The sequence below is a fragment of the Lepidochelys kempii genome, chromosome 13, assembly GCF_965140285.1.
Source record: "Lepidochelys kempii isolate rLepKem1 chromosome 13, rLepKem1.hap1, whole genome shotgun sequence".
NCBI classification, from domain to species: domain Eukaryota; kingdom Metazoa; phylum Chordata; order Testudines; family Cheloniidae; genus Lepidochelys; species Lepidochelys kempii.
This window is the reverse complement of record NC_136392.1, coordinates 38,437,663-38,453,779: the sequence shown is the minus strand read 5'-3', so window position 1 is coordinate 38,453,779 and position 16,117 is coordinate 38,437,663. Positions and strand designations below refer to the sequence as shown.

Below are 16,117 nucleotides of genomic sequence, written 5' to 3'. Positions count from 1 at the left end.
TGTGGACGGAGCCAGGCGGCTGATTGGCTTAAATTTAGAGCGCTGCCGGCGGCGCGGGGCTGATTCGCTGATTCCTCTCGCGGCGTCTGCATCCGCCCGCTGATGGGGCCAACCCCGGGAAGGGGGCGGGGAGGGGGCGTGATTCCGTCTCTAATTGGTTAGTTCCTTTCCCACCGGAGGCGGGCTAAGAGCATGAGGTGCCACTCGCGATTGGTCGGATCCTCGCTAACGAGGCGGAACTGCGGTCCTGATTTGCCCGAACCGTTGCCAGGAGGCCGGATCCGGGGCACCGATTGGCCGAGGCGGGTACCGAGGCGGAAGCGGTAGGTGCGCTCGGCGCCGCGTGTCCCACTCCACGGGGAGGTTGGGATGGAGGCGGCAGGGCCCGAGCTGCAGGTGAGGCGGGGTTCCGGGGGGGGGGCGCACGGGGGAGGGGCTGGGGAAGGGGATCCGGGGGGGCGGGGCTGGGGAAGGGGATCGGGGGGCCACGGGGGGGCGGGGCTGGGGAAGGGGATCGGGGGGCGCACGGGGGGCGGGGCTGGGGAAGGGGATCGTGGGGCGCACGGGGGGGCGGGGATCGGGGGGCACACGGGGGGAGGGGCTGGGGAAGGGGATCGGGGGGCGCACGGGGGGGCGGGGCTGGGGAAGGGGATCGGGGGGCGCACGGGGGGGCGGGGATGGGGAAGGGGATCGGGGGGCACACGGGGGGAGGGGCTGGGGAAGGGGATCGGGGGGCGCACGGGGGGGCGGGGCTGGGGAAGGGGATCGGGGGGCGCACGGGGGGGCGGGGATGGGGAAGGGGATCGTGGGGCGCACGGGGGGAGGGGCTGGGGAAGGGGATCGGGGGGCGCACGGGGGAGCGGGGATGGGGAAGGGGATCGGGGGGCGCACGGGGGGCGGGGCTGGGGAAGGGGATCGGGGGGCGCACGGGGGAGCGGGGCTGGGGAAGGGGATGGGGGGGGCGCACGGGGGGCGGGGCTGGGGAAGGGGATCGGGGGGCGCACGGGGGAGCGGGGCTGGGGAAGGGGATGGGGGGGGGTGCACGGGGGGCGGGGCTGGGGAAGGGGATCTGGGCCGGACGCTGGTGGGAGGGGGCCTGGCAGGAGGCATGGGGGGTGGCTCGGTTTAAAGTCTCCCCACCCTGCAGGAGCAGCTGGTTTCCGACCTGCCCCCCGCACTGGCCTTGCTGGGATCGCTCCAGGAGCAGGTGAGAGAGACCCCGACCCCCCAGATCGGGGCCGCCCCCCAGGGGAAAGGCCCTGGCTCACCCCCTTTCTTCCCCCCACAGGTTGTTGGGGTCACGGCCCATGTCCAGGGGCTGCTGCAGAGGGTCCGGGCCGGCACCTTCCCCACGGAGAAGGTAAGAACGGGTCCTCTTCCGCCCCCCGGTGTCCCCCCCCATCCTGCCCCTGTCCCCTGGGTCCACCCCCATCCTGCCCCTCTCCCGCTTCCCTGCCCCGGGCGTCTCCCCCATCCTGCTCCTGTCCCCTGGGTCCACCCCCATCCTGCCCCTCTCCTGCTTCCCTGGCCTGGGTGTCCCCCCGATCCTGTCCCTGTCCCCGTCCCCCCCTTGATGCCTCTGCCCCCTTCCGCAGGGGCTGAGTTTCCTGGAGCTGAAGGCCCAGCTGCTGCTGTTCTATCTCCAGGACCTGGCCCAGCTGCTGCTGGAGAAGAGCTCGGGCCGCTCCCTGGCCGCCCAGCCGGGTGTCCTGCGCCTGGCTGAGCTGCGCACGGTGCGTGGGGCCGATGGAGCCCATGGGGGCCATGCCGGGGCGGGGGCAGACCGCTGGAGGCAAGGTTCCGGCTCTGTAGGGTACCTCCGGGAGGGGAGTGGGGTCCAGTGGTTAGAGTGGGGGGAAGGGCTGGGAGCCGGACTCCTGGGTTCTATCCCCAGCTCTGGGAGGGGAGGTGGGCTAGTGGTTAGAGTGGGGGGGGGTACAGGGAGCCTGAACTCCTGGGTGTGGTGGGTGGTTCTTGGGGGGGCAGGGTCTCCCCACGTCTGACTCCCCCACACTCCTGACCCCCCCCCCCAGGTGTTGGAGAAGATGCGCCCCATTGAGCAGAAGCTCCGGTACCAGGTTGACAAGCTGGTGAAGGCAGCTGTGACGGGTGCCGTGGGTGAGTTGGGGGCACCGAGGGGGGTGGGCGCGAGGTGACCAGGGCCCCCGCTGACCACGCCTCGCCCCCCCGGGGTGCTCTCATTGCAGGATACGACAATCCGCTGAGATTCAAACCGGACCCTGGGAACATGATGAGCAAGGTGAAGGGGAAGGGCAGGACTCCTGGGTTCCATCCCCAGCTCTGGGAAGGGAGGGGGGGGTCTAGTGGTTAGAGCAGGGGAGGGGTTGGGAGCCAGGCTGGGCTCTGTCTATGGGGAGGAATGGGGTTACTCATTGGCCCGCGCTGGGGGGAGGAGGGCAGGGCCAGCTCTTGATTGACAGGTTGTTTTCTCTCGGGCAGCTGAGTGATGAGGAAGAGGACGGGACGGGAGGCAAAGCTGCCGGGAAGAAGCCCCTGGCCAAAGGAGGAGTCCGGAAATACGTCCCACCCCGGCTGGTACCGGTGCATTATGGTGCGAGCTGGGAGCCCGCCCAGCTTCTAGCCCCCGCCTTAGAAAGAGCGGGGTTTGTATAACCACCCCGTGCCCCACCCCAGAGCCAGCTGCCTCTCAGCACCAGGGGAGGGGTCCCGTATGTTCAGCTCCACGCCACATCCCAGAGGGGACCACCTCTCAGCTCTAGGGGAGGGGTCCCCGTATAGCCAGCCCCCGCCCCACCCCAGAGGGGGCCACCTCTCCGCGCCGGGGGAGGGGTCCCCGTACACTCAGCCCCCGCGCCCCAGCCCAGAGGTGACCACATCCCCATCCGTCCCCCCTCAGATGAGACGGAGGCCGAGCGGGAGAAGAAGGCCCTCGACCAGGCGAAGAAGCGGGCGCTGAGCAGCTCCGTCATCCGGGAGCTGAAAGAGCAGTTCTCAGACGCGCCGGAGGAGATCCGCGAAGGGCGCTACCTGCATGCGACCAGGCAGAGCCAGGAGGATGAGCACCGGTGAGTGCGGGCTAGTGGTTAGAGGCGGGGGGGCTGGGAGCTGGGACTCCTGGGTTCTGTCCCTGGCTCTGGGAGGGGAGGGGGGTCCCCGGGCGATGCTCCGGGACTGCTCCCGACGAAGCCAGGCAGGACTCTGGGGGAGCCTCCTCTCTGGGCGCAGCCCGTCTGCAGGACACACAGCTTACCCAGCTCCACCTTCCTGGGTCTGACCCCGGAGCATTCAGCCTCCCCTGCCCCTCCGGATGCTTCCCACAGTGAGGTGGGGTCCTGGGGGAGCCAGGGGGTCCTGCCCCCCAACTCCGCAGTCAGCCGGGACTCTCAGCCAGCCGGTAACACAGGAGGTTTATTCGCCGACAGGAACACAGCGTAGGGCACAGCTCGTTAGCACAGAAATCCGTGACTTTCAGCCAAGTCCATCTTGGGGGTCGGGGAGCCCAGAGCCAGGGCTCTGGCCCTCCCCCTGCACCCCAAGCCAGCCCAGACCGACTCGCTGCCAGCAGCCTGGCCCCTACCCTGCCCGTTGCTCCTCCTCCGGCCTTCATCTTGCTTCCCAGGCCAACCATCCCCCTCCTGGGTCTCAGGTTACGAAGGGGCGGCCAGAGCATCCCTGCAGGCAGCTGGAGCAGCCCCCGCAAAAGTCACACACCCTTATTCCCACCACCTAGACATTGGTGCAATACACAGGGAAACTGAGGCACGCACCGCATCCATGCAAAACAGTAAGACTTACATAGGGTCACATACAACATAACAAGGGAAAATCCCCACGACATCACAGGGTCTAGTGGTTAAAGCGTGGGGCTGGGGGTTGGGAGCCAGGACTCCTGGGTTCTATCCTGGCTCGGGGAGGCAGAGGGGAATGGGGTCTAGTGATCAGAGCAGGACCCAGGCTCCCCGTTCTGGTCATTGCAGGAGGAGCTACGAGGAGGCCATGCTGGTGAGGCTGAACTTGAGCCGGCAGGACAAGGCCCGGCGTCGCCGGGTGGCTGCGCTGGGGGCCCAGCTCCACTCCCTGACCCACTTCGGCGACATCAGCGCCCTGACTGGGGCAGCGCCCCCCACTGGAGAGGTGAGGCAGCGCAGAGTGATGGGCAGGGGCAGGGGAGCAAGCTGGGGCTGAGCCTCACCCAGCTAATTGTCTCCATTCCTCTCCCAGGATCTGAGCCCCCAGAAGAAAAGGAGGAAGAAGACTAATGCAAAGAGGGGAAGGAAAAAGGGTGAGTGTGAAGGGCAGTCCCCTCTGACCCAGCAGTCCCAACTTCAGTCCCCACCTCCACCTTTTAGAGCCCCTCAAAATCCAGTGACAGGGGGTTCCACAGGTGAACAGCAGCCCGAGGAGGTTCTAGAACTAGCTGGGAGTCCGGTCACCGGGGTCCTGGCTCTGGAAGGAGAGTGGGCTGTAATGGGTTAGACCGGGTCGGAGGGGAGCCAGGACGCCTGGGTTTTCTCCCAGCTCTGGGAGGGGAGCCGGGGCTGTGATCTGTCACTTGTCCGCTCGCTCTCCTTCCACACTCCCCTATTCTCTTCCTTTTGTAGGTTTCCGGAGGCGATAACGGACCCACATTGTCCCCACTGCACCCGCTGGAGTGATGCCCCCCGCCCCCACCACGGAGCGACTCTCACACGGGGCAGAATGTTTAGACAATAAAATTGAGCCCCTGAACATGTGTCTTGGTGTAAACGTCCAGTAGGGGGAGCTGTGCTGCTGGGGCCCGTCGCCCAGCCCGTCACTAGGGGGCGCTGTGCGGCAGCGTTGCCTGCTCGGCTTAGGCCAAGGGTCCCCGGCAAGGGAGCTGATGCACGCTGGGGCCCTGTCCTATCCCCTTGCTCGGCCGGAGGGCAACCGGACCCCAGCATGCCCCCCAGCTCTTTGCCAGCCCCGCTCCATATCTTTGCCAGATCTCAGCTTCCCTCCCCCTAGGTCCTAGCGTAACTGAGCTAAATGTATTAGTGGGGGGGCGGGGACCAGCTGTCCCCATTCTCCCTCTCGGGGGATCAAACGGGGGCGGGTGCCCCTTGCAGCTTTCCTCGGTTTCCGCCCTCGGGACGGGGGCCAAGCCAGGCGCCTGCTGGCGTGTGACCGCGGGTCATGCCGCAGTTAGCGACCGAGGCCAATTGCGCAGGGAGCCACCCTGCCTCGGTTGCTCGGCTGTGGGCTGGCCCCATAGGGCGGGGCCTCCAGAGCTCTGGGGTGAAAGCCATGTTCTGTGATCCTTCGATAGGCTGCAGCTGGGGGGGCGTTGGGCTGCGGAGGGGGCCGGTCCGTGCCCAGTCTCCCCCCAGCGCTAGGGGGCGCTGGGCTGCCTCTCCCCAGCACTAGGCCCCATTTCAACCTCCGCCGCCCCTGCCAGCCCCATCACTTTTGAGGGGCCACATGGCGCCGGCGTGTCAGGCCCGGAAGCGTTGTCGTCATGGGGGGGGCGGTTGGGGGTCCCCGGCCAGCACCCCCGCCCGGAGCAGCTCCTGGTAGTGCCGGGGGCGATGCCGCTGGAGGTAGACGCTCAGCTTGCCGGGCACGTGGGTGGCACCGTCCCACCCTGGGAGGGGAGAGAAGACCCGGTCAGTGGGGGCGTCCCGGCGCCTCCCGCCCCCCCCCCCGGTGTCCCAGACGCCACTCACCCAGTGCCCGCTGAAGCTGCATCACCCCCTCCAGCGCTGCCGGCACCTCCTGCTGGGCCCCCACCACGGCCTCCACCTCGGCCACGGTGTAGCCGAAATCCGCCTGGTCCAGGTCCACCCGCAGGCCCCCCAGCCTGTAGCTGCGGCGCCAGGTCACAAAGCTGGCAAACTCTTGCAGGCCCAGCCCGGCCACGGCCCCGGGCACCTGGTCCCAGCCGGGCACGGGGGCCACGCCCAGCACCCCGCACAGCCGGCCCACAATGGCGCGGGGGCTCGTCAGCTCCTGGTAGGTGGTGGCCACGGTGGGCGGCTCCGGGGACAGGGCACCCGGGACGTGGCTGGAGCCTCCGGCGCCCTCTGCTGGCGGCTCTGGGGACGGGGCACCCGGGACGTGGCTGGAGCCTCCGGCGCCCTCTGCTGGCAGCTCCAGGGACGGGGCACCTGGGACGTGGCTGGAGCCTCCGGCTCCTCTGCGTGGCACCGGGGGGCACTTGAGCTCCCAGCCGGCCCCCTGGCGGAGCCGCAGCCAGTGGTCAGCCCGCGTGAGCCGCAGGTCGGGGGTGTCGTAATAGCGGTCGCGGAAGGACGAGCTCCCGGCCAGGGCCGCCCCCAGTGCCACCAACCTGGCCTCCGTGCCCGGCCCGGCTGTGAACTTCACCTCCACCTCGATGCTGCCCGACGGCATCACGGCCTCTCTGGGGGCAGGAGAGGGGGAGTGAGCCATGGAGCGACCCCCTGGTCGCAGCCCACTGACCCCCACCCCACGGCACCCCCTACCCCACTCCCCATAGCACAGTGCACTTCACACAGGCCTGCCCCATGGTGACCCCCACCCAGCCCAGCTCCCTGCCCCAGAGCAACCCCCACCCTGCCCCACAGTGCCCCAGCCCAGCTCCCTGCCCCACTCCCCAAGCACAGTGCACTTCACACAGGCCTGCCCCACGGCAACCCCCACCTAGCCCCATTCCTTACCCCACAGCAATCCCCACCCAGCCCAGCTCCCTGCCCCATGGCGCCCTTCGCCTGGCCCACTCCCGACAGCACGTGCACCCCGCTCAGCCCCACCCCACTCCCTGCTCAAGGGGTCTCCTGGCGGGGTCCCGGGGCCAGCACCGACCTCGCCCCGGTCCCAGCTCCCTGCTTGGTCCCAGCTGTCGGCGCCTCCTGGGCGGGGCTGCGAGGAAGGAGCTGGGAGGGGGCGGGGCTGTGAGTGGGCGGGGCCGTGGGGGTGGGGGCTGGAGTTTTCTTTTCGGAGAATTAATTTGCTTCCTCGTGCTAGAGTGGTGGGGAGAGGGGCATGCTGGGAGCTGTAGTTCCAGGGGTGGGGCATGCTGGGAGCTGTAGTTCCAGGGGGTGGGGCATGCTGGGAGCTGTAGTTCTGAGGGGAGCAGGGAATGCTGGGAGCTGTAGTGCCAAAGGGAGTGGGGCATTTTGGGCGAAGTAGTTCCAAGAGGGCAGGGCATTCTGGGAGCTGTAGTTCTGTAGGGAGCAGAGCATTCTGGAAGCTGTAGTTCTGTAGGGAGCAGAGCATTCTGGGAGCTGTAGTTCCAGACGACTAAGGGATTGGAAAAACCGATGTCTTTGGCCTCTCTCTCTCTGTCTCACTCCCCGGCCCGCCAACTGCGTCTGTCTCGCTTCTTTGCTCCCAGTTGCTATGGTGACCGGAAAGCTGCAATTAGGAGCTGCAGGATGGGGGGTCCTTAATGAGGAGATGGGGTTAACCCCTTGTGGACCTGGAGGCAGGGACTTCTGAGTGCTATTCCGGGCTCTGAAAGTGGAGTAGGGTCCAGTGGTTAGAGGTGGGAGGGGGGCTGGGAGCCAGGACTCCTGGGTTCTCTCCCTGAGTCTGGGAGGAGAGTGGGGGCTAGTGGTTAGAGCGGGGGGTTGGGCACAGCTGATTATTGCTGTTCTCTCTCTGCCTGACAGAACCACCGGCCAGGGAAGGGAGCCCAGAGGCAGCCGGGGAGGAGACGCGGGCTGAAGAGCAGGGGCGGGGGGGGTGATTATGAGGGAAAGACCATGGGGCAGAGGGGAGATGGGGAGGTTGTAGGGGGCGTGAGCGAAGGGCTCTGGGGTCAGGGGTGGATGTGGAGGGGGTCAGGGGATGAGGTGTGGGGGAGAATTAGGGGGAAGGGATGTGCGTCTAGGGGTGTGTGGAAGGTGGGGGGAGGGGCATTGGAGCAATGGGGGCTGGAGGAATGGGTGGGGGTGGGGGTTAGCAGGGGCTGGAGGACTGGGGTTGGGAAAGGGCTGGAGGGTCAGGGGTGGGGTGAGGTGGGGGAGAAGGGTTGGGGGTCGGGTGAACCCCCTGAACTGCTCCGTGCCTCAGTTTCCCCAGTGTAACATGCAGAGAATAGTCCTGCCCTCCCTCGCAAGGGGGTCGGGAGGGGAAAGCTTGTGGGGGGCTGTGATTCTGTAGGAATAGGTTGGAGGCCTGGCTGGCTCAGAGGGGCGAGGATCGGGATCTTTTGCCTCTAGGGGGCGCTGCTGAGGGGAGGCACGAGGCCTTTCCCCTCTAGGGTCACCAGCTCCAGCCCCAGGGGGGACTCAGGGACCTTCCCCTATAGGGGCCGCTGTGGGGCAGTGGGGGGGGCAGTGCACCTGCTCTGGAGGGGGGTCAGACACGCCCATCTCATCCCCCCCGGCTCCCCCTCACACACACTTTTGTCCATCCCAGGGTGCAGAGGCGAGGGGGGGCAGAGCCTGCGGGGGGGGGCGAGAGACTACATTTCCCATCATGCTCAGCTGCACCTGCTCCCTGCCGCCCCCCCCCCGCCGGGGTGCTGGAGGGCGGGGGGGGGGGAGGGAAATTGATTATTCCATTGTGTGGCGCGGCTGCCGGCAGCTCCGGAGCGAGGGAGCGGAGCAGGGCGGGCGCGGACGAGTGTAAATCAATGGGGAAGCCCCGGCGGCGCCCCGATCGATCCGCGGGCCGGGCCTGAGCCAGGGGGAGGCGCTGGAGGAGGGGAGCGGCCGGAGCCGAGCTCCCCCCCCATCCCCACCCCCGGCGGAGCCCCCTCTTCCAGCGAGCAGAGTAAGTGGGATCGATTTCCCATCGCTTCACTCCGGCTGGCAGCGTGTGAACGGGAGGGGGGAGGGAAGGAGACAGAGGAGAGAGGGAGGGGGATGGAGAGAGGGAAGGAGACAGAAAGGGATGGAGGGAGGAATGGAGAGGGGGAAGGAGACAGAGAGGGATGGACAGAGAATGGAGAGGGGGAAGGAGAGAGAGGGGGATGGAGGGGAGAATGGAGAGGGGGATGGGGACAGAGAGGGACGGAGGAGGGATGGACGGGGGAAGGAGAGAGAGGGGGATGGAGAGGGGGAAGGAGACAGAGGGAGGGAGGGCGATGGAGAGGGGAAGGAGACAGAGGGGGGATGGACATGGGGAAGGAGAGAGAGAGGGAGGGCGATGGAGAGGGAGAAGGAGACAAGGAGGAATGGAGGGGAATGGAGACAGGGAAGGAGACAGAGGGGGATGGATGGGGGGTGAAGAGGGGGAAGGGGAGATAGAATGATGGAGGGGAGAATGAAGAGGGAGAAGGAGAAAGAGAGGGAAGGAGAGGAGGGGAGGGGAGAGGAAGGAGCTAGGGAAGGGGATGGGGTGAGTGGAGGGGAAGGGAGGGGAAGGAGAGAGGGGAGGGGATGGGGCGAGTGGAGGGGAAGGGAAGGAGCAAGGGGAGGAAATGGGGGAGGGGAGGGGACAGGGCGAGTGGAGGGGAGGGGATGGGGAGTGGAGGGGAAGGAGTGAGGGGAGGGGATGGGGCAAGTGGAGGGGAGGGGAAGGAGACAGATGAGAGGGGGAAAGGGAGAGGGTGCATGGCGGGGAGCCCGCAGAACAGGGGAGGGAGGCGAGAAGGAAGGAGGGAAGAGGGCAGGGGAAGGAGATGAGAGAGGAAGGGGGGATGGAGGAGGAGAGAGGACTGAGACAGGACAATGGAGGGGTGTGTGGGGATGAAGCGAAGGAAGGCTGGAGAGGAGAATGTAGGGATGGGAGGTTGGATAGAGGATGGGGCATGGAGGGACGGAAGGGAGGATGGAAGGAGGGGTGGAGGGGATGTGGAGATGGTGGATGGAAGGGTGGATGGAAGGAGGGGTGTGCGGGGATGGAAGGAGGGGTGGAGGGATGGAAGGAGGGATGGAGGGGATGTGGAGATGGAGGGATGGATGGAAGGAGGGGTGGAGGGGATGGAAGGAGGGATGGAGGGGATGTGGAGATGGAGGGATGGATGGAAGGAGGGTTGGAGGGGATGTGGAGATGGAGGGATGGGTGGAAGGGTGGATGGAAGGAGGGGTGGAGGGGATGTGGAGATGGAGGGATGGAGGATGGATGGAAGGAGGGATGGAAGGAGGGGTGTGTGGGGATGGAAGGAGGGATGGAGGGGATGTGGAGATGGAGGAGTGTGGGGATGGAGGGATAGGGGACGGAGGAAGGTTTGGATGAGGGATGCATGGAGGGAAGGATGGATGGAAGGGAGGATGGAAGGAGGGGTGTGCGGGGATGGAAAGAGGGATGGATGGAAGGAAGGGTGGAGGGGATGTGGAGATGGAGGGATGGGGGATGGATGGAAGGAGGGGTGGAGGTGATGTGGAGATGGAGGGATGGATGGAAGGAGGGATGGAAGGGTGCATGGAAGGAGGGGTGTGCAGGGATGGAAGGAGGGGTGGAGGGGATGTGGAGATGGAGGGAGGGGTCGATGGGGCATGGAGGGATGGATGGAAGGAGGGATGGGACAAGGAGTGTGTGTGGGGGGGTGAGGGCCAGGCCCAGACGCGGGGGTTGTCTGCTGGGGGTCCCAGTATTGGGTTCCCCCCCTCCAGCTAGGCCCCCTTGTTTGGCTCCAGACACCCACTCCTGTCCCGGCTACAGCCAGAGGTGGGGGTTGGGGGAGTAGCAATGTCGGGAAGTGGGGGGGACAAAGGGGAGATGGGGTGGGGGATGTGGACAGTGGGGGAGGGGAAAGGAGCAATAGCGGTTTTGCGAGAGCCACCCTCCATGCCCCCCCGTGCCCTCCATGGGTGGGGGGAACAATGTGGGGGGAAGAGCGGCCCCCCCAAACACACTGCCCCAGAGACTGTCCCCCCTCCTTTCTCTCCTTCCCTCCATCTCGGCTGGAGAACAGGGGGTGGGGTGGGCGGAGGGATGGAGCGAAGGAGAGAACCAGGCCGGCGGACGTGTGGAGGGAAGCAGACAGGGATGGAGGGAAACTGGCTGGTGGAGGGATGGAGGGAAGCCACAGGGATGGAGGGAAAGAAGAAGCCGGGCCGGCGGAGGGCTGGAGGGAAGGAAGGAGTCAGGCTGGCACAGGGAAGGAGGGAACCGGGCCGGAGGAGGAATGGAGGGAGGGAAGGAACCGGGCCGGCAGAGGGATGGAGGGAAGGAAGAAGCCAGGCTGGCGGAGGGATGGAGGTAAGGAGGGAACCGGGCCAGCAGAGGGATGGAGGGAGGAAGGGAAGGAGGGAACCTGGCTGGCAGAGGGATGGAGGGAAGGATGGAGCCGGGTTGGTGGAGGGATGGAGGGAAGGAAGAAGCAGGCTGGCGGAGGGATGGAGGGAAGGAAGAAGCCAGGCTGGTGGAGGGAAGGAGGGAACCAGGCTGGCAGAGGGATGGAGGGAAGAAGGGAACCGGGCCAGCGGAGGGATGGAGGGAAGGAAGAAGCCAGGCTGGCGGAGGGATGGAGGTAAGGAGGGAACCGGGCCAGCAGAGGGATGGAGGGATGAAGGGAAGGAGGGAACCTGGCTGGCAGAGGGATGGAGGGAAGGATGGAGCCGGGTTGGCGGAGGGATGGAGGGAAGGAAGAAGCCAGGCTGGCGGAGGGATGGAGGGAAGGAAGAAGCCAGGCTGGCGGAGGGATGGAGGGAAGGAAGAAGCAGGCTGGTGGAGGAATGGAGGGAAGGAAGAAGCCAGGCCGGCGGAGGGATGGAGAGAAGGAGGGAACCGGGCTGATGGAGGTAAGGAGGGAACCAGGCCAGCAGAGGGATGGAAGGAAGGAAGGAGCCGGGCCGGCAGAGGGATGAAGGGAAGGAGGGAACCTGGCCGGCAGAGGGATGGAGGGAAGGAGGGAACCGGGCTGGCGGAGGGGTGGAGGGAAGGAAGAAGCAGGCTGGCGGAGGGAAGGAGGGAAAAGGGCCGGCAGAGGGATGGAGGGAAGGAAGAAGCCGGGCCGGCGGAGGGATGGAGGGAAGGAAGAAGCCGGGCCGGCGGAGGGGTGGAGGGAAGGAAGAAGCTAGGCCGGCGGAGGGATGGAGGGAAGGAAGAAGCAGGCCGGCAGAGGGATGGAGCGAAGGAAGAAGCAGGCCGGCAGAGGGGTGGAGGGAAGGAAGAAGCAGGCCGGCAGAGGGGTGGAGGGAAGGAAGAAGCCAGGTTGGCGGAGGGGTGGAGGGAAGGAAGAAGCCAGGTTGGCGGAGGGGTGGAGGGAAGGAAGAAGCCGGGCCGGCGGAGGGGTGGAGGGAAGGAAGAAGCCGGGCCGGCGGAGGGGTGGAGGGAAGGAAGAAGCCAGGTTGGCGGAGGGGTGGAGGGAAGGAAGAAGCCGGGCCGGCGGAGGGGTGGAGGGAAGGAAGAAGCTGGGCCGGCGGAGGGGTGGAGGGAAGGAAGAAGCCAGGTTGGCGGAGGGGTGGAGGGAAGGAAGAAGCCGGGCCGGCGGAGGGGTGGAGGGAAGGAAGAAGCTGGGCCGGCGGAGGGATGGAGGGAAGGAAGAAGCAGGCCGGCAGAGGGGTGGAGGGAAGGAAGAAGCAGGCCGGCAGAGGGGTGGAGGGAAGGAAGAAGCCGGGCCGGCAGAGGGGTGGAGGGAAGGAAGAAGCCAGGTTGGCGGAGGGGTGGAGGGAAGGAAGAAGCCGGGCCGGCGGAGGGGTGGAGGGAAGGAAGAAGCTAGGCCGGCGGAGGGATGGAGGGAAGGAAGAAGCAGGCCGGCAGAGGGGTGGAGGGAAGGAAGAAGCAGGCCGGCAGAGGGGTGGAGGGAAGGAAGAAGCCAGGTTGGCGGAGGGGTGGAGGGAAGGAAGAAGCCGGGCCGGCGGAGGGGTGGAGGGAAGGAAGAAGCCGGGCCGGCAGAGGGGTGGAGGGAAGGAAGAAGCCGGGCCGGCGGAGGGATGGAGGGAAGGAAGAAGCAGGCCGGCAGAGGGGTGGAGGGAAGGAAGAAGCAGGCCGGCGGAGGGGTGGAGGGAAGGAAGAAGCCGGGCCGGCGGAGGGGTGGAGGGAAGGAAGAAGCCGGGCCGGCGGAGGGGTGGAGGGAAGGAAGAAGCCGGGCCGGCGGAGGGGTGGAGGGAAGGAAGAAGCCGGGCCGGCGGAGGGGTGGAGGGAAGGAAGAAGCCGGGCCGGCGGAGGGGTGGAGGGAAGGAAGAAGCCGGGCCGGCGGAGGGGTGGAAGTCGGAGTGTATCAAGGAAGCTCATATATTCCAGTGGGCGACAGCTCCGTGCCCTGGCTGGCTCAGCCCATCGATTTTACAATCCTTCTTCCTCCGTCACCTGCTTCTTCGCTCCCTCGCTCCCCCCTCCCCCCGCACAGGATAGAACCCACAGCACGGGAGGGGGGTGGTTACAGCGGGGGCTGGGAGACAGGACTCCTGGGTTCTCTCCCTGTCTCTGGGAGGGGAGTGGGGTGTGGTGGTTAGAGCGGGGGGCTGGGAGCCAGGACTCCTGGGTTCTCTCTCTGATTTTATGGGACTCCCCCCATCTGGGCAGTATGGGGTGTTTGAATCACTTGTTCTCTCTGGCTGAGGCCTAAAGGAGGTTGTTGCCGTGTTGCCGTTCTGTGCGTATTGAGTTGTGTAGCAGCCCCAACGGGCTCGTGATGGGACACAGCAGAGGAGACAGCAAAACAAACACACCAAACACAACCCAGCAGCAGGACACAACACACACAGAACAGAACCAGGCAGGGGTACCCAGCGCACAACCGCACACGAGAGAATCACAATACAGACCCACAACACAACTGCTAGCCCCTCACCTCCGAAGTCCCACACAACAGAAAGATAAAACACAACCAACCAACACTCCACACAAAAACACACCCTCGCAAAACACAACCAGCCAGCAGGACGCTGCACACAACCACACAACCAGGCCACACAACAGGCAAATGAAGAAGCAAATGTAAACACCACAAAAGCCCAGCACAAACACATCTCCCAGAATGAGGCCAAACACAACATGACAAATGTAACACACAATCATACAAACCCCGCCAAGGTTTCACAAAGCACCCCCCGCAAATGGTGACACAACCCCCCAGAAATCAAACACCAAAAAGCACAACCAAGCAACAACACACAAAATACAAATCACATAACCGCAGAGAACCCACAATAAAACCAGAATCCACAATAAACCCCTCCCAACGCAAACCCACAAACCAACAACGCACAAAGCCCCAATCCCAACCCCACAAAAACTCCACCACCAAGACACAAAATACTAAATCCACAACACCCCCCACCAAAAACGCAACCAACTGACACAAAATCCAACCAATAACACACAATATACAAAACCCACAACAACCAGAAAGGACAACCAGCCAACAATATGCAAAATGCAAAACCCACAAGAAACACAGACCACAACCAACAACACACACAAAACCTAACCCTCACAAAAAGTACACAACAGACACCCAGAAAACCAGTCACAACAAACAAAGTAGAAACATCGTCTAATACAACCCAACAAACATATGACTCCAACACAAACCCTAAAGACACCCACACACCCTAACTGCACACTACACCACAACAGAAACCCACAACACACTACCAGAGAACAAATACAACAACACAAAACCCACCTGACATAATCTCCAAATGGAAAACAACATCACAGCACATACTTCAATAACACAACCCGCCCACAACAACACAACCACCACCACATCCCCCTCCCATTCCTTGCCACAGTAACACAACCCCCCCACCAACACTCCCCCGTCTTTCTCTCTCACACACACACAATCCACTCCCACAGCCAGATACAACCACACAATCCCCAGTAACACAACACGTGCTGTCAGCCACACACACACCCCGCACCCTGACACTGAATAATGTACACACAACCACTCCCACCCAGACACACACAACTCACATGTAGACACCTCTATACCCCCCCATCACACACGCCATATACATATAGGTGCTAACCAAAACCTCCACCCTCACCCCGCTACACACCACCACACCATATACACAAGCATCTCACAGTCATACACAGCACCCCCAGAGAGAGACAGGAACACACACAACATCTCACACAAATACACAACATACCCGTCAACACACATGCAACCCCCTACCCTCAAAAAAGACGGGTCATTCAAGTGCGACTACACAAACACAACACACTGAGCCACACAAGCCAGCACACACAGAGACAGGGCTCCCTGGACTGCCGCATTCTGTAACACCCCCCAAACATCCCCCCAGAGTCGCACAATGACACACTCGGCACAGACAGGACAGGGGCACGCGTGTGCAGTCGACGCACACAGCAAGTGCACCAGTGCACAGCTGGCATACAATTGACACACCCACAATGGATACACACAACACACCCCCAGGCGACACGCCCAATCAATGTGGAGAACACGCGCGCGTGATCAGTATACATAACGCATCCAAGCCACACAGCTGGTCGATATACACCACCCCTCCAGTTCCCACACCCCATTGACACACACAAGACACACACAGAGTCGATGCACTGATGGATGTACGTAACACACACCCAGTCAATATACACCACACACATGCACAGTCGACACAGCCGATGGAGCTACACAACACACACCTGATGGATATACACCACACACACGTGCACAGCTGATACACCTGATAGATACACACGACACACACACGCACACACAGTCAACACACCCTATCGAGATACACGACACACACCCAATCGGTGCACACACACACAGTCGACACACCCGATCAGTGCACACACGTACACAGACACACACTGCCGACCCACCCAATCGGTACACACAGACACACACACACACACACACAAGCACAGCGAACACACCCAATCAGTACACATACACGTGCGCACACACAACCAACACACCTGGTCGATACACACACACACAGCTGACACACCCGATTGATACACACACACATGCACACACAGAGCTGACACACCTGATCGGTACACACACCTGTGCACACACAGACACACACACACACACTGCCTACACACCCAATCAGTGCGCACACACACACACACACACACACCGCCGACACACCCAATCGGTACACACACACACACACACACAGACACACGCACACTGCCAACACATCCAATCGGTACACACACGCTCACACACACACATGCACACACAGAGCTGACACACCTGATCGGTACACACACCCGTGCACACACAGACACACACACACTGCCGACACACCCAATTGGTACACACACACACACACAAGCACAGTGAACACACCCGATCGGT

General features: G+C 64.0%; 3 protein-coding genes across 7 annotated transcripts in view; 2 read left to right on the top strand and 1 right to left on the bottom strand.

The window, feature by feature from the left end:
- The first annotated feature begins 311 nt into the window (after nt 1–311).
- On the top strand, nt 312–4,710 carry NGDN (neuroguidin). 2 transcript variants are annotated; one of them, XM_078848259.1, is made up of 11 exons: nt 312–396; nt 1,148–1,207; nt 1,289–1,360; nt 1,596–1,733; nt 2,034–2,118; nt 2,208–2,260; nt 2,461–2,572; nt 2,879–3,047; nt 3,960–4,116; nt 4,204–4,264; nt 4,584–4,710. In XM_078848259.1, exons 1-11 carry the CDS (start codon nt 370–372, stop codon nt 4,598–4,600), a joined length of 951 nt encoding a protein of 316 aa, XP_078704385.1. In that variant the 5' UTR covers nt 312–369; the 3' UTR covers nt 4,601–4,710. The 2 variants fall into 2 exon arrangements, with proteins under 2 accessions (XP_078704385.1, XP_078704384.1); XM_078848258.1 differs by having other exon boundaries at nt 4,204–4,710.
- THTPA (thiamine triphosphatase) overlaps nt 3,371–16,117 on the bottom strand; it is a 47,627-nt gene continuing 34,880 nt past the window's right edge. For 3 of the 4 annotated variants that reach the window (XM_078848260.1, XM_078848261.1, XM_078848262.1), the window contains exons 4-5: nt 5,667–6,361; nt 3,371–5,584 (exon numbers count right to left, since the gene is read on the bottom strand). In XM_078848260.1, the coding sequence (XP_078704386.1) occupies nt 5,457–5,584; nt 5,667–6,361 (823 nt within the window). In that variant the 3' untranslated portion in view covers nt 3,371–5,456. Of the gene's footprint in view, nt 5,585–5,666; nt 6,362–6,783; nt 7,683–16,117 lie in introns of those variants that run through there. The other variant, XM_078848263.1, reaches the window with a different exon arrangement.
- Nucleotides 8,484–16,117, top strand: part of ZFHX2 (zinc finger homeobox 2) — a 28,641-nt gene continuing 21,007 nt past the window's right edge. The window contains exon 1 of the mRNA XM_078848257.1: nt 8,484–8,700. The gene's annotated coding sequence lies outside the window, so the exon portion shown is untranslated. The remainder of the gene's footprint in view (nt 8,701–16,117) is intronic.

Coding starts and splice junctions, on each gene's coding strand:
- NGDN (XM_078848258.1), top strand. CDS start 370: ATGGAGGCGGCAGGGCCCGAGCTGCAG. Junction 1,361..1,595: donor GCACCTTCCCCACGGAGAAG/GTAAGAACGGGT, acceptor CCCCTTCCGCAG/GGGCTGAGTTTCCTGGAGCT. Junction 1,734..2,033: donor GCCTGGCTGAGCTGCGCACG/GTGCGTGGGGCC, acceptor CCCCCCCCCCAG/GTGTTGGAGAAGATGCGCCC.